Here is a 23,568-nt window from a genome sequence, read left to right on the forward strand (position 1 = left end):
TTTTCTGTTCTCGCCTCTTCACTTCCGTCCCACCGCAGAAATCTCGGGCTGGCTCATTTTTCTGCGCAGTCCTGCCTTCCCTTCCCGCCCCTCCCTCCGCCTTTCGCCTCCCTTGCGGACCCTCAACTCAGCACATCTTTCACTTGGATGTTGTGAACACCCGTCCACCCCAGCCACTCGCTTGCCACCTCCCACTCAACACCCTCTCTCTCTCTGTCTCATTTTCCCGATCCATTGCCGGCGCTGGACTTTTCGACTGTAGGAGCAACTCGCTCCTGTGATACCGCATTCCGTCATGATCCCCGACAAGTACGGCCCACCTGCATCCCTTCCCGAATCTCGCCTCACGGCCACATGTTCTGGATCGCTGACCGCAACGCTCTGTGCACTATTCTAGATATATTGGGCTATGTTTAGCCATTATATCCACCATGGCGATCGGTACGTGCGATGCGACCCCCTTCCGCGCGCCCCCGGATGGACTGCTAACAGCGTTTCCAGGGACGAGTTTTGTGATCACGAAAAAGGTGCGACGACCTCGATAGAAACCAAGCATGAGGATTGTGGCGGTCGGGAATCATAAGGGAGCAGAATGGCTAATGGGTGTTTCTTGCGCAGGGTTTGATGCATGCTTCTGAACGGCACGGCTTCGAGGGCGAGGGTTACTCGTACCTCAAGAGTCCCGTCTGGTGGAGCGGTGTTTCTACACGTACGATCATCTATCATCAGCCGGTCGGGTTTGCTAGGAGCTAACGGAATATCGCAGTGGCTATCGGAGAAGTCTGCAATTTCGCCGCCTACGCATTCGCGCCCGCCATCTTGGTCACACCTCTCGGCGCATTGAGTGTGTTGATTGGGTAGGCAAAAATCGCTCTGCGACACAGCTTTGGGTGAATCACCGGCTAACGCGAAAACACAGTGCCGTTCTCGGTTCATATTTCCTCGACGAGCGATTGGGGGTATTAGGAAAACTGGGCTGTGCGATGTGTCTGTTGGGATCGGTCGTGATCGTCCTCCATGCGCCTCCAGACAAGCCGGTAGAACGCATTGATAAGATGTTGGAGTATGCTCTTGCTCCAGGGTTTCTTCTCTACTGCCTCGCCGTTGCGATCTTCTCGACGGTGATGGTTTACCGGGTTGCCCCTGTGTACGGCAGAAAGAACCCTCTTATTTACATCTCGATCTGCTCTACTGTCGGCTCCGTCTCTGTCATGTCTGTGAAGGCGTTCGGTATCGCGGTGAAGTTGACTCTCGGCGGCAATAACCAATTTACCAACGCCTCGACCTATGTCTTCGCCATCGTCACCGGATTCTGCATCCTCACGCAGATGAACTATTTCAACAAGGCATTGAACTCGTTCTCGACCTCAATGTAAGGGAGACACCCTCAAATGGTCAACGCGGTACTAACATGAGCTTTGTAACAGCGTGAATCCTCTCTATTACGTCACCTTCACAACCGCCACACTTTGTGCCTCGTTTATTCTGTTCAAGGGCTTCAACACTACGGATGCGGTCAACACCATCTCGTTACTGTGCGGCTTCCTTCAGATCTTTACCGGTGTCTATCTCCTGAACCTCTCGCGACACGACCCGGATGGGCGACAGATGCTCAATACCAAGTTCGATGAGGAAGGTGTCCCGACGGACGGTATCGCCAGCTACCAGACTCGACTCTCAATGCAGTCGCGCCGCAGTCGGAGTCTATCGAGCTCCACGTTCCTCAACGTCAACGGGCACGGCGATCGCGAAGGTCTCATGCACTCGTACGACGTTGAGAACAATCACGACGGGATCGGGCTGTCCGACCTAGTCGAAGAAAGTGACGGGGAGCCAGGTCCGACCTTCAAGCGGAGCGACGAGCGCGCTCGGATCACCGCAACCCATACCAAGCGGAACAGCCGATAGGATTTTGAACCTGGTGTTTGGCTCTGTGTGCTACTTAACGAGGTTATTGTCGCGACGTCCCTTCCTCCCACCCTCTACCACCACCTCTTTTGCATTGTCTTTGAATCCTCAGCCTCCCGGCCGCTCCCTCTCTCCGTCCCCGACATACTTGTATTTTTACTTTTATCTTCAAGTTCGAAAATGCCAGAGTGGATTTGGGACTCGGGCGCTCTTCTATCAGGCACGGGATATGCCCATACAAACGAATTTTGGATATGACTCTGGGTATTACTTTTGGTCTCTGGCTGGCTGGATGAGCTTTTAGTTTTTTTTTTTTTTTTTTTTCCTTCCTGCGGTTTCTCCTGGTCTCTTCTTTTTTGGTGATTTGCGCATTGGCGAGAGGAGAAAATCCTTTGGTGTATATATTTCCATCTACCGACATTTCAATAGATCGCTTATTGGCGCGGAACATCACCTGGTGGGGTCAGGCCACCGCCGTCCGATGATGTAGTCGCATCAGCTGTGGTGGAAATCTTGCTTCTGACCAGTTGCCATGTTGCCTGTCAACACGAGAGAAGTGTTGTTGTCGGTTCCACTACTTGCACAAGTCGGCGTTGTACTACTGACTCTCTGCTACCCGCTCTAATTACTCTCCGGGCTCTGAGTGCGACACACCCGCGGGCAACCTACGAGAATAATGCCGGCTTTGCTGCGGAAACTGGTTATTGTCGCCGCCGTCGACGGCCTGGTCCTCTGTGCACAAGGCGCCAATGGATCGCGCTATAATAGCGCAAGCAACAATGAGGCCTCGTCCATTCGCATTGACTACAAGACGAACCGCATCACCGCGCTGCCGGCGTCGGCTCCGGAGCTGCTCGAGGGAAGGGATAGTGGCCTAGAGGCCTACGGACTGGTGGGTAAGTAGCAGAGGAATAGAATACTCTGCTGCGTTTAAAGGTTAACTTTTTATTCCATCCAGGCCTCTTATCCGTCGCGTCTTACTCGTTCCTCGTCTCCATCACCCAGCGCCAGCAGGTCGCGCAAATCCAGGGCCGCCCCATCTACGCCGTGACGAATGTCGCTATAATTCCCGTCTCGTCTCAAGCCGACGCAACCCGCGCGATCTCCCAGGCCCGCAAGGATGTCGCACAAGATGACGGCGGGCTCGACGAGTCCGCCTCCGAGGAGGAGGATATCCCCGACGACAACGGGACCGACGAGGCCGCCACCGAAATCAACAGCGCACCGGCATCTCCCAACCGCGAGACATTTCACCACGCCCGCGACGCCAGCGTGAATAGTATCGCCGAAGATGTAATCGGGAAGAAAGTGGGGTTTGGCCGCTTCGCTGCGAACTGGTTGTCGCGCAAGAATTTGGGCCTGCCCACCAGGCCTGCGGCGCTGAAAGAGGAGATTCCGGAGTCGCCGTTTGGTGATAATCCCAGTCCTTCGGAACAGTGTGCTAAGGATGAAGAAGCCACGGAGGCGCCTGTGCCTGAAGACGCTAATCCGCCTCAGGTGGAGAATAAAAACCAAAGCCCCCAACAGCATACGCAGAAGGCGGATCTGCTGCCGAAGTTGCTGCGGTATACGAAGTTGATATTTGCATCTCATAGCTTCTTTTTTGCATATGACTATGATATCACAAGGTCGTTTGGCGGTCAGGAAGCGCGGAATGAGCATCTGCCGCTTCACAAGGTTGTGGATCCATTGGTATGCTTGGAGATCCGTATGCCAGAAGAGTCGTTTAATAACTGTTTTACAGTACTTTTGGAACAGACATTTAATGTCCACGTTTATTGATAATGGCGCTCACGGATTCATCTTGCCATTAATGCAAGGATTCGTTGGCCAGCGCGAGTTCACAGTTGCCAGGCCCAGTCCAAAGGAAACCTCAACCGAGGACACACCCACTGAAGCACTGGTTTTGGGTGAGAAGCACGAGGTGGAAAATGTCAAAACAGATGCTCGCAAGCAGGATTTTCTTCTTACTCTGATCTCTCGACGATCTGTCAACCGACCCGGACTGCGGTATCTGCGACGTGGCGTAGATGATGAAGGCAATACGGCCAACACAGTGGAGACAGAGCAGATCCTTTCGGTGCCTGACTGGGACGCTTCCCGTGAGGTGTACTCCTATTTGCAAATGCGCGGGTCGATCCCATTGTACTTCTCCCAGTCTCCATACTCGTTAAAGCCTATCCCGGTCATGCATCACTCGGCAGATACCAATCAGCTGGCGTTTGGGAGACACTTCCGAGAGCTCAGTCGGCGATATGGGAAGATCCAAGCGGTCTCGCTCATAGACAAACAAGCTGGCGAACTGAAACTTGGTGAACAATATGAAAGATACACGGACGGTTTCAACAAAGCTGGCGGGATCGATGGCACTCCCTTGCGTTTGGAGTGGTTTGACTTCCACAACGAGTGTCGCGGGATGAAATTCGAGAACGTGAAACGGTTGGTGGACCGGTTGGGGGATACATTGGCTGAATTTGGCTACGCCATAGTCAAAGATAACACACTACTTCACTCGCAATCGGGGATCGTGCGGACTAACTGTATGGATTGTCTCGACCGGACGGGAGTTGCGCAATGTGCTTTTGGGCAGTGGGCCCTCGAGCACCAGTTACAGAACGAGGGCATGCACATTGATCTGGGAGGGGATTCGTCCACACAGTGGTTCAATACCCTCTGGGCGGATAACGGGGATGCTATTTCCAAACAGTACTCATCCACCGCGGCGCTGAAGGGAGACTACACTCGCACCCGGAAACGAAACTATCGCGGCGCCCTCAACGATCTAGGGCTGACACTCTCCCGGTACTACAACAACATCGTCAACGACTATTTCTCCCAAGCCTGTATCGACTACCTGCTGGGTAATGTCTCGACGCATGTCTTCGACGAGTTTGCCATGGAGCTACAGACCACCGACCCCGGCATCTCCGTGCAGAAACTCCGCCAAAACGCCATCGACACCAGCTGCAACATTGTGATCAGCGACCCATCCGAAGAGTTCCTGGGCGGATGGACGATGCTAACCCCCGCCAAACGAACACGCTACGAACCCTCCCTTTCGAAGAATCGGTCCTCCTCCTCACCGATGCAGCAATATACAGCTGTCGCTTCGACTGGGAAACTGACAAAGTGCTTTCCTTCGAACGGATCGATCTGCGCTCCATCTCCCGCATTCACTACGGCACCTACATCACCTCCATCCTAACAGACAGCCAAGCAGACGAGCGCAGGAACGTCGGTCTGGTAGTCGTGTACCGCGACGGCGACGAGAACCTACTGAGAGTCAACACCCGCTCCTTGCAGAGCAGTGTCCGTCCCGCCACGCTGGACGCTGCCTCCAACAAAAACGAATGGGACCTTGTCTCGTGGCTGCGCGGCACCAAACGCGCCACGACCCGCCTCCTGGCTTTCAAGAGCCTCCCGCTGTCCAACTCGGTGACGAGTCCCCGTCTCGGTGCCGTTCCGCCCGCGGGGAATGTCCGTGAGCTCGATCGCGTGCGTTCCATTTGTCAGGATATTGAGCGCGCTATGCTTGCAGGCGAGGGTCGTCATGATGAGTCTTCGTCTGTGATCGAGCAGCTAGATATCATCTCGCTGGCGGATGCGAAGAAACGCACGGGGATCTTGGAATATCTGGTATATGATATCAAGAAGATGGTCTGGGCGTAGCGTTCTTCTTCTGATGATGATGATGACATTAATGATCCAATACATTATTCAAGCATACATAAGAAATGGCACTATTGGAACTGCGTCCATGATGAGTTCTGCATATTCTATCCAACCCACCCGTTCCATTTGAGACATACCTAGATTCTAACCCTATCTACTTATTCCACCGGTGTGCACAAATCAGGTCTCCCCACATTGAGAGCCAGTGTATTTATATTCCTTAGCCGTACTTTGCGCATGTATGCTTTCTGTTCCTGGGAGAATCCCGGGGGCTCGGTATCTTCGATGCCGTGGGCTGCTATCCAGATTGCGTAGGCGATGAGGACGGAGATTACGCAGCCGAGGATGATGCAGAAGACGTAGAGGGAATATTGTGCTGCGGTGCCCATGTTTTGTTTCGTTATCTAATTTCTGAGTAGTTGTTTTTTATTAGCAAGAGTTTATTGAGGTGCTAAAAAGACCCCTTCCTAAATAAGAGTTTGGGGGTTGTTCTGCTCACTTTTCGCTGGATGGATGGATTGGTTTTCTTCTTGGGCATGATTCTAGTGGGAACAAGTATATTAAATAATAGAGGAGGTGAGATTCTGCTATGAGTCTTTCAGACTATCTACAAAACACCAATAGCCTCCATTGAAACATGCACTAGGTAGTATCTCTCCTCCGTAGGCTGTCCAGAAGGGGAGATTCGCAATCCCTAGGCCCCTCTGATGATATCAGAAACCGAGCACACCAGTAAGATTCTGCTTTGAATATGTCAGACTAGCTACAAAATTATAGCCTCCATAATTAGTGAAACAAGCAGTAGCCACCTCTAAGCCTTCTATAAATGGACATTGGCAATCCTCAGGGCCCCCCTCTGATGATATCAGAAACCGAGCACACCAATCAGAGCCGAGGAAGTGAGACCAAAAAACCCCCTTGACTATTATAGCCCCAAGGCCACTCTTCTGAAGTAGAACTAGTTCGAGGAAGCCGTCTGCTTGCTTGGTTCTTATAGTTGTACTTGCCCTGACTTGGTGACTAAAACGATGGCCCTGAATGGTGAGTGTTGTTCTGGCCGTAGCCACCCATTAATGCTAGCGATTTCCTTGCTAAATTCTGGCAAAAATAGTGTAGTTTTTTCAATTTTTATTTCTTATGTCCATTTTGGGAGATGGTGGAAGATGCACTGGCGATACCAGGGAAATGAAGCAGCCCCCTGGGATATTTTTGCTTCATTCCTCTGGCAAGATGGGTGGATGAACAAGTGCTTTCGTGGATATATCTTCGGTCACGCTGGCCTACCGCCTTTTCCCTCGGGTGACCCAGTCTTTTTTTTTTGCCAGCCATCTCGTCGTCTCCTTGGGCCTTTCCTCTCTGCGATAGACAGCCTGCCCTATTCCTGGCGTCAATTCCCAGGCTGCGAATTTCAACAAAAGGTCAACCTGTGGTCGACCTGCGTTTCTGGGGAACCGAAGAAGGGGCCCGTTCCCACACCCTCGGCGGGGCTACGTGAGCCACACACTTTTCCACCGATTTTCCCACGGTCGCTTGACAGCCTTCACCCTGTTCCATCGGCCCAAAATGGATTGGCAGCCTCAGGAAGAGCCATTGAGGCAGCTGGCCTGCTGTCTCCGGGACTCGCTCAATGGGCAAGACCGGGCAGCCCAGAAACAGGCTGAAGAGGTGCCCTCCCCCTCTTATTCTGCAACCTCAAGTCATGATGAATCAATGGACTAACCCTACGTAGATGCTTGTTCAGGCAACGGCGTCTCCCGACTATGTCAACTACATCACCTACCTCTTTTCCACCCCGCAGACCCCTCCCGCGGTGGCCATGGACAACAACACCTATAGCATGGTTCGATTTGCCGCCGCCATGAACCTCAAGATCAAAATCCACGTGGCCCATTCAACTATCCCGCAGCCGAGTCTCACCTACATCCGGTCGGCCTCGATCCTGTCTCTTAGGGACGCCGACCGCTCGGTCCAAAAAGGTGCCGGCAGCATCATCACCGAGCTGGTGCGTCAGGGCGGCCTGCTGGCCTGGCCTGATCTCCTCCATGAGTTATTGAACCTGGTCAGCAATACCTCTGGCGACGTGACTCTCCCAGCTCAGGAGGGAGCCATGTTGGCTCTGGCCAAGGTCTGCGAGGACAATCGCAAGATCTTGGACAGAGACTATTCGGGCCAACGCCCGCTGGACGTGATCATCCCGAAACTGCTGGAATTCACCAGCAGTGAAAGCTCTAGAATCCGCGTGTCTGCCTTGACCAGCATCCATATCTTCCTCCCGCATCAACCCCCTGCTCTGATGGCTTCGCTCGACCTCTTCTTATCACAACTGTTCCAGCTCTCTAGTGACAAGGATTCCGAGGTCCGCCGCATGGTTTGCCAGTCATTTTCTCAGCTCGTCGAGTTTGCCCCCGAGAAGCTCATCCCGCACATGGAGGGCCTGGTTAATTATATCCTTCTGCAACAGCAGAACACGGAGGATCCGGAGCTTGCGCTCGACGCGGCCGAGTTCTGGATCGTTGCGGGAGAACAACATTCGTTGAGGACTGCTCTGGCACCCCATATGCAGAAGATCGTGCCCGTCCTGCTGCAAAACATGGTGTATGATGAAGACGATGTCATCCGGTTAATGGACGATGAGGACGATGCCGAGGCCGAAGATCGTGCGGAGGATCTCAAGCCACAGTTTGCCAAATCCAAGGCCGACAAGATTGACACATCCAAAACGGGAGATCAGGCGAACGGTGGTAAACAACAAGCCGAGGAGAACGACGATGACGACCTCAGCGAAGGCGAGATCGAAGATTCAGAGTTCGGCGACGATCCTGAAGATGAGTGGACTCTGCGCAAGTGCTCCGCTGCCGCCCTGGACGTGTTCTCGAATGTCTACCACTCGCCGATCTTTGATGTCATCCTGCCATACCTCAAAGAGACTCTGCGACATGAGAACTGGCCCAACCGTGAAGCTGCCGTCCTTACCTTGGGCGCTGTGGCGGATGGTTGCATGGATGCTGTCACACCGCACCTCCCCGAGCTGGTCCCGTATCTGATTTCGTTGTTGAACGATGCTCAGCCAGTGGTGCGCCAGATTACCTGCTGGTGCCTTGGACGCTACTCAGAATGGGCATCGCACCTTAGTGATCCGACGCAGAAGGCCCAGTTTTTTGAGCCGATGATGGAGGGGATCCTGCATCGGATGCTGGATAACAACAAGAAGGTGCAAGAGGCAGCCTCCTCGGCATTTGCGAGTCTCGAAGAAAAGTCGGACGACAACCTGGTTCCCTACTGCGAGCCTATCCTTCGCCAGTTTGTCCAGTGCTTCGGCAAGTACAAGGACCGCAACATGTACATTCTCTACGACTGTGTCCAGACACTGGCCGAGTGTGTCATGGGCGAGCTTGCCAAGCCGCACCTGGTGGATATCCTCATGCCTGCTTTGATTGATCGCTACAACCGGGTATCAGATGATTCGCGAGAACTTTTCCCTTTGCTCGAGTGTTTAGGCTACCTCGCCGCAGCGTACGGTGATGCATTCGCGCCATTTGCCCCTCCTCTCTTCGGACGGTGCAGCAAGATCATCTATGAGAACCTGCAGGCATACATGGCCTCGGTAAACAACGAAGCGTTCGAGGAGCCCGATAAGGACTTCCTGGTCACCAGCCTGGACCTTCTCAGTGCCATCATCCAGGCCATTGACCCGCAAAAGAGCGGCGAGCTTGTGGTCAACTCCCAGCCACCGTTCTTTGATCTGCTGTGCTACTGCATGGAGGATCCCAACTACGAGGTCCGGCAGTCATCTTATGCTCTGCTAGGTGACTGCGCCATCAGCATCTTCCCGCAGCTGGAGCCTTTCCTCCCGACTATCATGCCGACTCTGGCCAAGCAGCTTGACCTGGATTTGATCCGGGATGATGACCGCCACACCGGATTCAGTGTTCTCAACAACGCTTGCTGGTCTTGCGGAGAGATTGCCGTGAACGAGAAGGCGCAGCTTTCACCATACGCCGACAAACTCTATCATGGACTCGTGACTATCATCAACAACGAAGAAGTGATTGAGTCAGTTAACGAGAACGCCGCCATGGCCCTTGGCCGGCTGGGACTCTGCTGCTCTGACCAGCTGGCACCCCGGCTTGGTGAGTACGCGAACTGCTTCCTGACATCTATGCGCAAGATCGATTTCACGCGCGAGAAGGCCTCTGCCTTCTTGGGCTTCAATCAAGTGATCATGAAGAATCCCCACGCCATGGAAGCGAGTCTTGCAGACTACTTCCAAACCGTCTCCGCATTCCCGAACAAGGTAGTCACGGAAGAGGAATACCGGGACGTCCAGAACTCATTCCAACAGGTACGATTGTTTTGGGCCTCACAGCTTATCATCGACTAACTTTTTTTTTTTCGATGCAGGTCCTGCAAGGATATAAAAACATGATACCCAATTTCAATTCCTTCCTCTCGCAGCTTCCTGCTCATGTGGCTCAGAAGCTTCGTTTGCTCTACCAGCTTTAAGCAATACGTTCGGATGACGACTTCTGCATGGTTGCGGTTGCTCAGCGGGCTTGCCCGTGGTTACGGCAAGTCTGGTCTTTTATTTTTTCTTGATTGTTCAATGCCATTGTTCTCCGTGGGCTTCAATTTTGCCCAACGCCTGTCATGTATTTTCTCTTTTGCATTGTCTACTATTCTACATGAAAGAGGAGGGAAAAGTAGGGATGGAACGGGATCTGTGAGCTCTTCTCCAAAGAGCGAGGAAAGAAAATACTTGGTGCGCGACTGCAAATTTTGGACAGTGACATCTACTCTACCTCTTATGTGATGACTGCAATGGGCATGGCTGTCTGGCATGACTTTACTTTTCTTTATTTTTGTTGCATTCCTGTCGATATCACCGGGGCCGGATCTCCTTCGGCATTTGCTTTTTCCTCGTGTGCTCAGCGCTGGCTTTTGACTTCTTTTCCGACATATTCCTAGATAGATAGATTAGATAGATTCTCACCTTATTTATTGTCTGCTCCCGTATGGTTAGGGAGAGAGAGACCATTCATTCTTCCCCAGCGAAGGATGTAGCATTCCACTCGTCCGAGTCCGAGATCGCAAGAAAATCACCTCTGTGCAAGTTTCCTGGCAGCGGTCGATCCCGCGGCGCGGGGCATCACATTCTCCCGGCTGGTCCGACCACCATTTTAGGCCGACAGGCGCAGCTCTAGCTTCAAAATTCCTCCGAGACGATGATGCCATCAACATTTGCTGGGCGCTCGCTTATTTGGCGGCCCTCGTCAGGATTGGCTGCTCTGAATAAACTATTAGCACTGCCCGGTGACAGTAGCGGATGGAAGGGAAGGTTGATCCCTGCCGCACGGACCGAAGGAATGGATTCAACACCAAGACGCGCGCCTTTCCTTTAGAGGGTCTTTGCACGATTTTTGCCTTGCGCTGTGCCTACTATCCACCTGATGATTCTTCGTCCCTCTCGATCCCTCCCCCCACGCATGACTTCCCCCTGATTGATGTACATACCCTTAGCCCGTTTTAGTAGGAGGCTATCCTGGACAAGGCTGACTTGGTAGTTTGCCCAGTACATCCGTGTGCGATGACGGACAGGACAGTAGCAGGCTTGGCTCTTCATACTGAACTATACCTTTAGAGGTGGCATGCCACGAGACAATAATAGAGAAAAGTGGATAGTTGCTGTCAGCCGCAGTATTGAAACTGGATGTTCAAGTAGTATATTGCGGTGTGCGATACCCCGTAGAGGTGCTATTCCCCGAATGAAACCAGATAATCTCGGCAGTGCCCGAGTTGGCAGGGAAATTAATGTCTCTACACTACTCATCGCAATCTAGAACCTTAACGCCTACGCGAATTTCACCCCGAAACTCAATCGAGAAAAAAAAAGTCTAGGTCCCATGCGTATCATTTCTAAAAGCAATCCATGTACCGCAGGTGCCCATCCTCGTTCTTGATACAGTCCGCCAGATTCACCTTATCCTCGCGGCAACCCCCGGTCCCATCGTTCAGCCGCGCATGCAGGATCGGCTCGTGGGTTGGGCCTTCGAGTTGGAGTTCCACACCTGCTGCGTGGTCTGCGAAGTTCTCAGCGCTCCATGTAAACTTGCCTACAACCCGGTCAGCCGTCCCTGGTTAGCTGATGATGCGTTTGTGGGAGGGGTAGGACTAATAGTAGTATAACAGGAGTAGTGAGTAATAGTGGTGTGTGTAATAGGAGTAGCGGGTGAGTGAGTGTGTGGGGTTAGCAGGGACAATAAAATAACCCTTACTGACCCTTCTTAGTCCCCAGGAACTTATTCAAATCCAGCTCCGAATAGGTCGCCTCCCCAGTCGGTCGACGGCAGTAGGCGCATAGAAGATGGTTGTTCTTGAGCTGGATGTCCATGGATGATTTGTGGAAGCCCATCGTTGCGGTTTTGGCACGCTGCGCTGCTCGAGACAGAGAGCGTGGCTGTCATTGCATTAAGAGGTAAGATAAGGAAGAAGGACAAAGACTCTCCGGTGATACACAATTCTTTGCCGTACGTTGGTCCTTGCCGTACGCTGGTCGGGAATTGCCCCTGATGACATCGCTATGGTGTCGCCGGGTATGCTGGTGGGCCATTCAGAGTGGCTGGTTGTGCAGGTGAATGGCGAGGTGAGAGGTGGTGGCTCTGCATCATGGTGCTCTCATCATGACTTTAGGGCTTGAGTGTATAACTTGTAGTTATTTTACATGCCTCCGAGCTTCTACTATTTCCTACGGGGAATCATGTTGAACTCAGGTTTGGAAGACAGTGGTGGTTCGATATAGTCGAGTAGTAGATCAAGAATAGTACTACTAGCAGATAGACGGGACTACTATTAGACACCGAAAGCATATCTTCGCCGACACCGGCTACTCGACGTACGGTTAAAGTTAGTTTTTTCTAAGCTATATTACTCCTTGGTGATGGGAGCTTGTACCACGGCAGTCCTTCACTGCCATCCAAGATCCAGCCCTCCCCTCAGCCATCCAGCCATCACCTCCGCCCACCGGCTCCCGTTTCCTAAATATAAAAACGGTGGCGTGCGGCTAAACCTACACCAAAGACTGTAGTCCATTGTCGAGGTACAGACCGGTGAGTCTTGCAGACTGCAGGGATTCGGCGTTTTGCAACTGCGCCCTGCACTCGAGCCCCTGCGTGTATGTGGATATCTCTGATCCCCGCTGCGTGTCGAATCTCGGGGATCAAACCAGACCACACCAGACCTCCGAACGAACGTTGGGCCGATCTCAACGACTTAGCTACCGGATCTTACCCAGCGATCACTGAAACTGGACCCAGCAGATCGGAAGATGTTAATTTGCTGCGGATCGGCGGGCCCAAGTCCGTCAATGGACCAAACAGACCCGCGCGTCTAGGATGGCCCTCTCTTGGCGGGTTAGAGTTGTGTAGTGCGGCCAGATCCCAAGGATCGCAGGATGAGCCGAGCGCTTTGTTTTACTCAGGCGTGGTGGTCGTTCACTAACTAGTACTAGTGAGCTTGTGGAACTACCCGACCATCATGGATTGTCTCACACGTCTGAAACGGCCAACCGAGAGCCAGTCGATCGTGGGTTTTAGCCCCCGCGCTAAACCCTTCGAGGCGCCATGTCGCGAGAAACGAGCAGACGGGATGAACCCGCAACGTTAATTAGCATCCCAGGCTGCGACCACGCCACGTGTGGGTGACAGGGATGCCCCAATGATGGCCTTCACCGACTCGGGCGTAGTGCTGGATGCTCGACACAGGAGCGCACCGGCCGCCATCCAGCGGTGACCTCCTCCAAGCCCTGGACCCCAATCTGGGTGACTATTCCCTAGCCCCTGGACCCTGCAGGACGGTTGGCAGGTCGGCATGGACAGTATGTATCCCCCTCTCCACGCGGTCCCCGTTCCAGCCCAATGGTTTAACTAGCTTCAGCGGTAGGGAAAATGATTTCCGCCGGAGTGGACGCCTGACACTTGTTTCGGTTGTATTTACCGAGTTCCCCCGGGTAGCAACGGTGACGCCGTTCTCTGCTGCTGGTGCTATCCAGGACGGAGTGCAATCCGCCCTAAACCCAACTTGGCATACAGTGTCTTGACGTCTCGATCCACAATCCAGGGTCCCGAGATCGCTGGCTGATGGATCCGCCTTGTCGGTTCAATCATCATCGCCAGGGATATGCTTTCTTCTTCCGCGATTCCGCCCCCCTCCCTTTCGCTGACATTCCTGTATCACCGACGCCTCACCCTGGTGCGTCAGGCGAATGGGGGCCCGGCTTCTGCAGAAAGAAGCAGAGTGTAATGAGCCCAGTCCCATCTGGGCAGACAAGGGTCTGGGCAACTATACCAAAAACAGCGGCTCCGGGTGTCCACTCTGACCCAAGGCAGACCAGATTCAGCCCCCAACGAGGCAAAGCGCTCTCGCCGTCGCTCCGGGACCCTGCTTGGTCCTTCCCAAACAACATTGCCCTCTCTGCAAGGCCGACCAACTCAAAACAACCCTAATCCCAGTCCCCACCTAAACCTTTGGAGGCAGGTGAAGGGCGCCCCGTCAAATTAGACTATGCTCCCTCCGGAGAGAATGACTGGGCCCAAGCCCTATGGTCTCCCGTCCCCCAGGCCTAGGGTGGCCTCCCAGCTGAAAGGGTCATCGAGGGCACAACTATGACTGTGACTCCCTTCCTCGCTCCCCCCTGCGCAGTGGGAACACAAGAAGAGAGGCTCAAAACCCTCGATCGTCACTGGGGCTTTTTCCCAGCAGCGCGGCCCCGTGAAGACTAATAGCCCCCCGTCGGATCCATCATCGCTCTCGGGCGATCGTCGTTTGGACTCTGACTCTGCGCCTCTTTCCCTCTCTCTCTCCTGGCACTTCTTCTCCCGCATTATTTCTTGGCCCCGACAGTCGCTTGCAGGGCTGATTCGTATTTCCCACGTGCTCTGATAGCGTCCAGGGGAATCTTCTCATGCGCGCTGCGGCTTTGGAATCTTATAAACATCATCGACTGCGCCAGCCGTTCCCCCACGCTGTGCCTGAGAATTTACTCTTCTTCCGTCACTTCTTGCTCCCCTCGATCTCCTCTGACAGACGCGGATTCACTGTGGAACCGAGTTGATCATCCCTCCAAAAATCCAAGATAGCCAAGATGCCTGGTCCAGGTGGTGGCCCTCCACGCAAGAGCCATACCAAGTCCCGTAACGGTTGCAAGACTTGCAAAAGGAGGCATATTCGATGCGATGAGACCTTTCCTCAATGGTACTATTGTCTTCTCTGATTGTCAGCTGCGTAACTAGCTAACCCGTACCCTGTTAGCCGCAACTGCACCAAGCACAACTGCCGCTGTGACTACCAAGATGTCGCCGCCGCGCAGGGAAGCCCACCAGCCTCCACAACACGCGGGCCCGACCTGCTCATGTCGCCCGAGATCGAAATGGAAATCGACAACTGGCATCGCACCGGCGTCCCCCCATACCCTGAACTGATCCAGTGTCCTCGCTCCGGCTGGTCAGGCTTGTCCAAGGCGGACCTGCGCTTGATCCATCATATCATCGGTCTCTCGATCGACCTCCACCGACGTGGCCTAGCTGGCTGCACGGTGTGGGCACAGAAGATGCCCAAGTAAGTGGCTGCTTTGTGTGACATCGTGTCCCTCATTATTAATGGTCGATCAGTCTCTTGGCCATCTCGCTGTCGTATGATTTTGTGATGAGCTCGATCCTAGCCCTCTCGGCGTTCCATCTTGCGTTCATCACTCGAGATCAAGAAACCAGGCAACTGGCCTATCACCACCGGGGAATCGCTCTCCAGGGTCTTCAAACCGCTCTCGGATCATTCTCCAAGGAAAATTGCGACGCCATCCTGGCGGCCTCCATCCTCTTGTTATGGTTGGCGGGTGATCAGTGAGTGTTACTTTCTTGTATGGTCGGGCTCTCACTAATACCTTTCAAGTCAAAGCTGGGCGTCCCTCCAACAAGGAATTTCGACCGTGCTCGAATCCATGCACCCATTTTGGAGGCAGCAGTCGGAGCTGGCGCGGTTCGTGGAGGATCAGCGAGCACTGAACATTACAGACGTCTCACCAGGGGCCAGCGAGTACCAGCCCATAGAAGAAGAGATGGTACAGCTGGACCAGACAATCCAAGCACTCAAGCTCACTAAAAAGCGCGTCTCGCACAACCTCGAACACTCACAGCGGCTGGGCGAGCTGCTTGATTTCCTAGAAAAGTTCCGCGAAGATCTCCCCACCCAGACCCCCGAACAATCATTCGAGCGAAGCATAGTCCTGCGCCGGTGGCTATTCTGGCTTCCACCATCTATGCTCCGCGGCGGCGACTCCGAGGTCACCGCGCTAGCAATCATCTCCCAGTTCTTCGCCGTCGGGATCACGCTCGACCGTTTCTTCCCCGAAATGGGCGGTGCCTATCTAGGCTCCCTCTCTGTCGGACCCATTGAGGAGATGTACCGCATCATCGTCGCCCACAGCGCCACAGATCCCTTCAGCGCCGACCTCCGTCTAGCACTGACTCTAATGGATATGCCCCGTCGCGCCGTCGCCCGATATCGCAGCCGCTTGTCCTGGTCACCACAGGGTTCCACCGGGGAGCACTACTCACCCAGTCCGTCAAGCCCCTACCTGCACGCTCTGCATGACTACCCTCTCGCTTCATCTTCCTCACCCGTTTCCGCATCCCCCTCACACGCCGCCTACACGCCCCCACTCCAGTCGCCGCCCGCCGTCACGGTCGCTGGCTCACCGTTCCATTTATCAGATGGTGGCTACATCACCGCCGCTCCCTCGCATCATTCTCTTTACCCTCCCTCCCCACAACTCCAGCTCGACACCAGCGATGCACAGCTGGGTCTGCCGGGACTGGGCCATCATGCCGGCTCCATCTCGCCCTCGTCAGCATTTACCCCTCCCTACGCGGACGATAATCTCTGCGCTGACATGCCACGCGCAGACGGCACTCTGGGGTTGAATATGATTTATCCACATCCGCAGACACATGCCTTTGAAATCCCCGGTCTGGTTGCGCCAGAGTCGTGCTGGACATGAGTTGCTTCTTTTGTTTTCTCGCAAGTTATGAAAAATATCGGGGCGTGACTTATTATGGAGTACCTGATAGGACAGCTCCATCTCTGCCTCCTTCACTTGTTCTCTACGGAACTGTTTCTGTATACTGACTTTGTTTATTTATGAGTTGGATCTTTTTGTCTTTTCTTTTTTGTTTGCTTTCGGATTGAGCATGAGCGTTGGTGTGTGAAATTTTGATTTTGATTGGTCTGTTTTGTTTGTCCGCCGCAAACCCAAGAAATGGCTCGACATCGAGAGCCGGTGATATACCCAGACCTTCCTTTTTTTTGTCTTTTGGAGGCTTGTTCGGAAACCTAGTACCTAGTACTCTCTGAGATAATGTCGTGTAATGAACGGATCAGATTGAATCCGAGTGCATACAGTTAGTACTATACCACTGTATAGTATGACGTATAAGTCCTAGAGTCAGTCTACTCCCAAAATAAACACTAGCTCTAACGACAACATTATTCTCTCGCATGGAATGGTCTAAGGACAAGATAGGTCTGTTTTCCGTTCAGATCCCCGGGAAGACGGACCGAAAACATGTCTACGCATACTACGAGTAGACACAACCGCAGTCACAACAACGCCAGTCCCCACTATCTGATTTAGTGACGAAACGACCTCACATCCCACCGGTCCACCGGTCCGGCCTCCGGAACTGAGAACCTGAAACTAATAGAATAAGAAGGCTGTGCAGTTTCATGCATGCGGGGTCGATGGATCGTCATGGACGTGCGTGCAGCTACATCTGGCTGAGTGCATTAGTCAGGACAAGTCAAAAAAATAGTAGCGTCGGCATATTTATTCCTTTTATTACTGCAGGATGCGGATGAAGGTGGCGATGCAAGGCGTATCGTCACTTCTTTTTTCCGTCTTGATTAGCAAGCATGTCCTGAACATGTAGTTCACATGCGTAGAACTTCGCAGGGGGTGACCGACTTGCTGCTGCTTTGGGGTTTCTACATTTGTGTATCGGGCTGTGCAGAAAGCAACCTGTTTACAGTATGGAGAGCTTATCTCCTGCGATTATTAGGGTTCTTCGTATGACGATTGAGCATGCTTGATTTGAAGTATGTTTTTAGTAGATTTGATTTTGCCTGAAGTTGTGGTTTGTATGAGCATTTTGGACTTTGATATCTTCGGAACCCACGAGAAAAGGTGTAATTCTGCCAACAAATAGGGTAACCTGAGAGGTTTATGAAAATATCAATTCCATCATAATTTGATTGTCCAGCGTCATGAATCTGGCACGGAGATCCGGTGATAGTTAAACCTAAAGATCACATTCTGACCTATTCCATTTTCCGTGTAACCACGTCCTCAAACCTATCGCATTCTTCAAGTTAAATACTTAGGACTGAGCGGAAACCCCTTGAAATAGCTCTGCTCATGTCCAAGCAGAATTCTTCCTTTCTTGATATTGACAAGATGCTTCACATAGTCCCAACTGCGATGCCACGCAGCATAGTCACGCATCAGAGATCCCTGAGGCCGTCCGTCTTCCCAATTTTCTTTTACATGAAAGAGATCCCCCGTCATAACAACAGACCCTGACTCCTGAAGCATGAGCTCCATGGAAATAGACCCAAGGGTGTGGCCGGGGGTATGGTGCAGTGTGATCCCAGACCAACTCTCAAACGTCTCTCTATTGAATGTCTTCCAGTTGAACCGGTCGGGCTGTAAATAGTGAGGCACGTATAGGTCTCGATCGATACCCGTCGCACAAGCCCAGAAAGCATATTTCAATTCTTCCTCATGGCACCAGATCTCAACATCTGAGTCAATGAAATGCTCCAACCCACCGGCATGGTCATTGTGGAGATGGCTAAGCACGACAGCCTTGACGTCGCGAATAGTCCCCGCACCCGTAGCGGCGATAGCCTCGGGCAGGCCGTGGGTACTCTTGTCCCAGATTCGAGGAGTGCACTCGTTCAACTGGGGCTTCCAGTTGGTGATGACATCTTCGCAGCTGCCAGAGTCAAAGAGGATCAGGCCTACGTCGGGGTGATGGATAAGGCCTGCGATCATGACCAGCTCGCGGCGGTCGTGCTTTTGAGGCGGGAGGTGAGGTGCCCATACATTGGCGCCTGTTATGAGGGCTGATGCATCGACGTCGAGGTATCCAAGGTTGAGAAGCTATCAGACGTCAGAATAATGGACGTGCATATAGTAAAGCTTGGCGTTCATACCCAGAGCTTTGAACCTGGAGGTAAGGTTGTGGCCATTTTTGATAGCTGGGTTGCACGTGGAATCGAGCAATAATGTTTTGCACTTGGTCAACTTGACCGATTTGGGAGACCCCGCCTTGGGGAGTGTGTTGACGACGTTGGACTAGCGTTTCGGTATACCCGAGGTTAGTTAGGGTTATCGATGATCAACATTTAGCAAGCCCATGGCCTTGCTCATACATATTCAAACACCTTCAACTACTTTATCAGTCCATTCACCATAACTAACGATCCAAACATGCTCTTCACTATTAACATTCACTTGATTCCATACGTCTCAATCAGGTATAGTGCAAACAAGCGGGCAGAATGACACCGCCCTCACTACAATGACATAACTGGCTGCAAGCTCCAGCCTGAGGAACACTCGGACAATCCCATCGAGCAATTGCCCTGCACACCCACGAAAATGGCTGATACTGGTGGCTGGAGCACCATCGAGTCAGACGAGGTATGTCATTTTTAACCCATGAGTACCGAAATCGACCCAGCAACCCCCCAGCTAATTCCACACAGGGTGTTTTCACCTCGCTGATCGAGACGCTGGGCGTGCAAGACGTGCAATTCGAAGAGCTGATCTCTCTCGATGCCGACACAATCCGTTCTTTAGGGTATGTACTTACATTCCTCCCCCTCCCCATCAACATATCAAGAGACAGGCGGCCAACTAACCCCCACTTCCAGCCCCGTCTACGGTGTAATCTTCCTCTTCAAATGGACCCGCGAAGCAGCCGGCGCCCGCCAGGAAGCACCCATAGACGGTCGCTACGACACAAGCGCAATCGACAACACCAACCTCTTCTTCGCAGCGCAAACCATCCAAAACGCCTGCGGCACACAGGCCATCCTCTCCATCATCCTAAACCAAGACCACCCGCCAGCCCCCCTTCCTGCGATCTCGCTCGGCACAGAGCTAAGCTCCTTCAAAGAATTCACAACGGGATTCCCACCCGAGCTGCGCGGCGAGGCGCTCTCCAACTCGGAAGCGATCCGCAGCGCGCATAACACCTTCTCGCGCGCGAGCCCCTTCGCCGATGAGACGGCCCGGCCGCAGGACGAGGAGAATGCCGCAGACGTGTATCATTTCATTGCGTACACGCCTGTGAACGGGACGCTCTACGAGCTGGATGGACTGCAGCCGCATCCCATTAGCCATGGGGCCTGTGATCTGGCTTCGTTCCCGGAGACGGTGAGCGAGGTTCTCCAGCGCCGCATTGCGCGGTATCCGCCTGAAGAAACGCATTTCAATCTTATGGCGGTTGTGCGCGATCCGAGGATTGCGGCGCGCGAGATTGGTGATGCGGATACTCTTGCGCGGGAGGAGAGGAAGCGCGCTGCGTGGGCGTGGGAGAATACCCTGCGCAGGTGGAACTTTGTTGGGTTTATTGGGGAGATGATGAAGGGTGTTGTTGCTGAGAAGGAGAAGGCGGCACCAGATGGGAGGGCGTATGAAGAGTGGGTGGCGGCGGCTAAGGAGACGCGCAAGAAGTTGGAGATGCGTCGGTAGCCTTTTGGTTCGGTCGTTTTTCCTTTCTGTCGTGTCGTTTTTTCATGACCTCTTCATTCTTGATGCATCGCATGCTTACCTCGCCTCTGACGATATCCATGGATACCCACCCCCTTGTGATAGGCCTACGTCAATTCTTACTTTCTATACTTGTCTTCTGGGAAAGTGGTTTATGAAACATTGAATACACTATCATCAAGGTAGAGAGATACGTAAGTTGCTATATACAGCCATCCACATCGTAAACTCATCAACATGAACCTCAATAGTCCAGCATCCGCGATTTGATATGTTCAATCATCGGTGCAGGAAGCTCCTCCTTATTGACAAGGCCCAGCGCCAGCATATCAGACCAGAAGAACATGGCGCGGTCCTGCGCGTAGGCAAGATAATCAAACTCTTCTTCCTCGTCGACATCCCCATCCACGGCGGGCGTCTTGGCGCCATTTTCGTGGTCATCGCCATTCGCGTGGCTATTGTGTGCGTCGTGCGCGTCTGATTCAGCCGCCGCCATTTCGGCGATGCCTTCCTCCATACCCGGCGCTTTGGCCTGGACAATACCCCAGGCCACCCACTGCGCGGAGTTCATCACGCGCCACAGACGGGTGAAGTGCAGGAGATGTCGCACCTCTGCATCCAATTCATCCTGGGTTGAAAACTCTGCGTGCAGTTGCTGCGCGCCGAGTCCGTCAGGCCCCTCGTCGAGAGAAAGCGGTGTGATGTTCGTGGCGGTACGCGCGCGAATAGATGGAGTCCCCAATGGGGAGCCGGGAATAGCGGGACGATGGGTAAGATAGGCCGATACAAATCGGTACTGCTCCTCCGGCGTGGGATACATGCGGTTGCTGCAGGCCCACGACCGTTCCTCGTCGTGGTAATTGTAGCACCATTCAGTGAAGTGATTCGCAAATTCGAGAGTGGGCGTATTAGCGGATGAGTATTCGAAGTCGATGACGACGAGTTGTTTATGCTCATTGGCCGGTAAGAGCAGCGGCGACTCCGTGGCAGGCTCCAAGCGAAGAAGGTTGCCATATTGGGTCTGGAGGAAAAGTTAGTACATGAGATCTGGCGATGGAGTGGAGATACGCACATCATTGTGGGCAAACACCAGCTGCTGCTTGATTTCTTCGATTCCGCCGCAGCTGGCAATCAACCAAATCCGATAGCTATCCACGGCTTTGCGGAACACCGCCCAGGGCACGCCGCACACGAAGCCGCGCCGACGCCACGGTTCCAAAGCGGCTTTGGCCTCATTGTGCGAAGACATGATCTCCTTGTCTAGCCACGTGGTGACCTGTTCGCAGCGATCCACCCACTTATCCCAGTTCTTGAAGATCATGGGGCCGCCTTCTCTTTCCTCCGGAAGAAGCTTGATGCCATCATGCAGCTCTCTCATGCGCTTGGCGATCTGCTTGGCCGTTTCAGGAATACGCAGTTCCCGCGGGGTCAGCGGGCGAGCTTCGAAGTACTCTTCAAATCGGCCGTTGATGAAAGTCCCCAGCACACGAGGGCCAATATTCTTGCGCCCAAGTCGGCGCAGAATCTGTAGTTCCTGCTCTCGATCAATGAGGTGATCAACCTGAGGACCATACACGCGCAGGAGCAGCTTCGGCGGAGGTTTCCTCGGAGCCAGCGCCGCAGATCCATTCTCGGACCTTGGGGCAGGGACAAGTTTCGGTGGATGGACCACGTACACGGCGTTCGTCAGAGCGCCACTAAGCCGGATCACTTCAATCTCCGCCGCAGCGTCCATGGAGACTTTACGCCATCCTTTAAGCTGCAGCGTATGCGCAAGGCGAACGATCTCGGTCTTGAAAGTGACCCAAGCTTCTCGGTCCGCGGCGGGTTTCTCACTTGCAGCATCGTCTTCCTCTGCTGCAGTGCCACCAGTGTAGGTGAGGGTCTTTGAATTGTCGAGAGCCGCATCCACACTAGGGACGGCGGCCTCAACATCGGTAGTATCAGACTCCGACGCCGACCCTCTTCGCAAACCCTTGTGACGGCGACGGTATGACCGCCGAGCGGACTGAACGTGGCCCACAGCGGTTCCATACCGCGAGTTGCCATACTGCACAAGAATTTTCTCCAGTTTTTCCAGGGAGAAAGAGCTTTCCGAAGGCACATGGTTGGACCCCTCTACCGGGCCATCGACATCTGCAGGAGCATCCTCTTGCACGCCTAGCTCGGCTGATTTGCGCGCTTTGCGGGTCTTCCGTCTTGCTTTCTCGTGCTGCAGCCAATCGTACACCTGTTGAAACAGACCGGACTGAGGGTCCTCCTCCGACTTGGTCAAGTCCTCCGTGGAAGCATCCGGCTTGACGCTCGACTGGGTCGATAGGGACGGCATGACCGATGGTGAATAATGTGGTGGTCGCGCGGTCACTTTTTTGGCGACGGAAGGAGCACGGGGCACTTTCCACAATGTTCCGTCTGGTGGGGAGCCGGCAATATTGGTCCCACTTGCGCGCACACACTTTCGTAGCGAAGGAATATGCAACCCCGTTCCCCGAATAGACGGAGAATCTGTTTAGGATTAGCAACAGGAATCCGATATATGAAGTGTATAGGAAGTGTGCCACATGGTCAAAGCAGGGTGGGATCAAGCCTGATAGCTCCCCCTGATAGGGGGCAAGATCGGTTGATCCTTACGTGGGGCAAATTCAGGAATGCGGAAAATCGATATCTATGTGCCGAGGGCTGATAAGACAAACTAGAAAAACGAGACAACCTACCTGCTAGTTCGGGGCCGGGGTTATCATTGTCTTCGGCGAAGGATGGCATGTGCAAATGAGATAGCCCGAGGGCCAGCAAATTCGAGGACCTGGGAGAGCTTCACGGGGGGCACGAAGACCAGATGCGCGAGAACTCTTTCCTTCCCGTACAGGTTTCAGGGAAAAAGCAAAGGGATCAGGCAGCAAAGATGAGGCAATCGTGGAGGTGGGGGATGATGTCGGGCCCAGAAAAGGAACGACGGAAACGTCCCAGAGGTCAGGACCACTAGTCGAATAGGCCAAACTCAGTCCAGGCTTTGCACAATAATGGAACAAGCTAGAGACGCGCATAAGCTCATGCAATACTCTGCGACCACAAAAAAAGAGCAGAGAGCAATGCGACTGCAAAATGACATAAATATTCCAGTGGCAAAAAGTTTGCGGTAGGGGCTTATCGGTCAGGTGACCTGT

At 53.3% G+C, this 23,568-nt stretch overlaps 11 protein-coding genes across 11 annotated transcripts; 7 read left to right on the top strand and 4 right to left on the bottom strand.

Moving 5' to 3' along the window:
- Nucleotides 1–431: 431 nt before the first annotated feature.
- On the top strand, nt 432–1,908 carry N7510_001326 (DUF803 domain membrane protein; the record flags this gene model as incomplete). The annotated part of the gene is made up of 6 exons (XM_056973253.1): nt 432–441; nt 502–527; nt 619–709; nt 767–857; nt 920–1,372; nt 1,428–1,908. The coding sequence occupies 6 exons, from the start codon at nt 432–434 to the stop codon at nt 1,906–1,908; spliced, it is 1,152 nt and encodes a 383-aa protein (XP_056838370.1).
- Nucleotides 1,909–2,584: 676 nt separating this feature from the next.
- On the top strand, nt 2,585–5,577 carry N7510_001327 (uncharacterized protein; the record flags this gene model as incomplete). The annotated part of the gene is made up of 4 exons (XM_056973254.1): nt 2,585–2,804; nt 2,867–3,600; nt 3,653–4,977; nt 5,010–5,577. 4 exons carry the CDS (start codon nt 2,585–2,587, stop codon nt 5,575–5,577), a joined length of 2,847 nt encoding a protein of 948 aa, XP_056838371.1.
- Nucleotides 5,578–5,738: 161 nt separating this feature from the next.
- Nucleotides 5,739–5,969, bottom strand: N7510_001328 (uncharacterized protein; the record flags this gene model as incomplete). Its single annotated transcript, XM_056973255.1, has 1 exon — nt 5,739–5,969. The coding sequence occupies one exon, from the start codon at nt 5,967–5,969 to the stop codon at nt 5,739–5,741; it is 231 nt and encodes a 76-aa protein (XP_056838372.1).
- A 1,174-nt stretch (nt 5,970–7,143) lies between these two features.
- N7510_001329 (putative importin beta-2 subunit) lies at nt 7,144–10,083 on the top strand (the record flags this gene model as incomplete). Its single annotated transcript, XM_056973256.1, has 3 exons — nt 7,144–7,245; nt 7,310–9,922; nt 9,982–10,083. 3 exons carry the CDS (start codon nt 7,144–7,146, stop codon nt 10,081–10,083), a joined length of 2,817 nt encoding a protein of 938 aa, XP_056838373.1.
- A 1,410-nt stretch (nt 10,084–11,493) lies between these two features.
- Nucleotides 11,494–11,989, bottom strand: N7510_001330 (CVNH domain-containing protein; the record flags this gene model as incomplete). Its single annotated transcript, XM_056973257.1, has 2 exons — nt 11,494–11,690; nt 11,857–11,989. The coding sequence occupies 2 exons, from the start codon at nt 11,987–11,989 to the stop codon at nt 11,494–11,496; spliced, it is 330 nt and encodes a 109-aa protein (XP_056838374.1).
- A 761-nt stretch (nt 11,990–12,750) lies between these two features.
- Nucleotides 12,751–13,074, top strand: N7510_001331 (uncharacterized protein; the record flags this gene model as incomplete). Its single annotated transcript, XM_056973258.1, has 1 exon — nt 12,751–13,074. One exon carries the CDS (start codon nt 12,751–12,753, stop codon nt 13,072–13,074), a length of 324 nt encoding a protein of 107 aa, XP_056838375.1.
- A 250-nt stretch (nt 13,075–13,324) lies between these two features.
- N7510_001332 (uncharacterized protein) lies at nt 13,325–14,078 on the top strand (the record flags this gene model as incomplete). The annotated part of the gene is made up of 2 exons (XM_056973259.1): nt 13,325–13,613; nt 13,693–14,078. 2 exons carry the CDS (start codon nt 13,325–13,327, stop codon nt 14,076–14,078), a joined length of 675 nt encoding a protein of 224 aa, XP_056838376.1.
- Nucleotides 14,079–14,716: 638 nt separating this feature from the next.
- N7510_001333 (putative C6 transcription factor RosA-like) lies at nt 14,717–16,627 on the top strand (the record flags this gene model as incomplete). Its single annotated transcript, XM_056973260.1, has 4 exons — nt 14,717–14,826; nt 14,884–15,189; nt 15,243–15,470; nt 15,520–16,627. 4 exons carry the CDS (start codon nt 14,717–14,719, stop codon nt 16,625–16,627), a joined length of 1,752 nt encoding a protein of 583 aa, XP_056838377.1.
- A 1,362-nt stretch (nt 16,628–17,989) lies between these two features.
- On the bottom strand, nt 17,990–18,876 carry N7510_001334 (N-acyl homoserine lactonase family protein; the record flags this gene model as incomplete). Its single annotated transcript, XM_056973261.1, has 2 exons — nt 17,990–18,787; nt 18,841–18,876. 2 exons carry the CDS (start codon nt 18,874–18,876, stop codon nt 17,990–17,992), a joined length of 834 nt encoding a protein of 277 aa, XP_056838378.1.
- Nucleotides 18,877–19,288: 412 nt separating this feature from the next.
- On the top strand, nt 19,289–20,386 carry N7510_001335 (putative 26S proteasome-associated ubiquitin C-terminal hydrolase; the record flags this gene model as incomplete). Its single annotated transcript, XM_056973262.1, has 3 exons — nt 19,289–19,330; nt 19,396–19,490; nt 19,564–20,386. 3 exons carry the CDS (start codon nt 19,289–19,291, stop codon nt 20,384–20,386), a joined length of 960 nt encoding a protein of 319 aa, XP_056838379.1.
- Nucleotides 20,387–20,648: 262 nt separating this feature from the next.
- Nucleotides 20,649–22,733, bottom strand: N7510_001336 (uncharacterized protein; the record flags this gene model as incomplete). The annotated part of the gene is made up of 2 exons (XM_056973263.1): nt 20,649–21,425; nt 21,477–22,733. 2 exons carry the CDS (start codon nt 22,731–22,733, stop codon nt 20,649–20,651), a joined length of 2,034 nt encoding a protein of 677 aa, XP_056838380.1.
- Between the last annotated feature and the right edge of the window lie 835 nt (nt 22,734–23,568).

Source organism: Penicillium lagena (assembly GCF_028827675.1).
Source record: "Penicillium lagena strain IBT 129212 chromosome Unknown utg000001l_segment0_segment0, whole genome shotgun sequence".
Taxonomy (NCBI): Eukaryota; Fungi; Ascomycota; class Eurotiomycetes; order Eurotiales; family Aspergillaceae; genus Penicillium; species Penicillium lagena.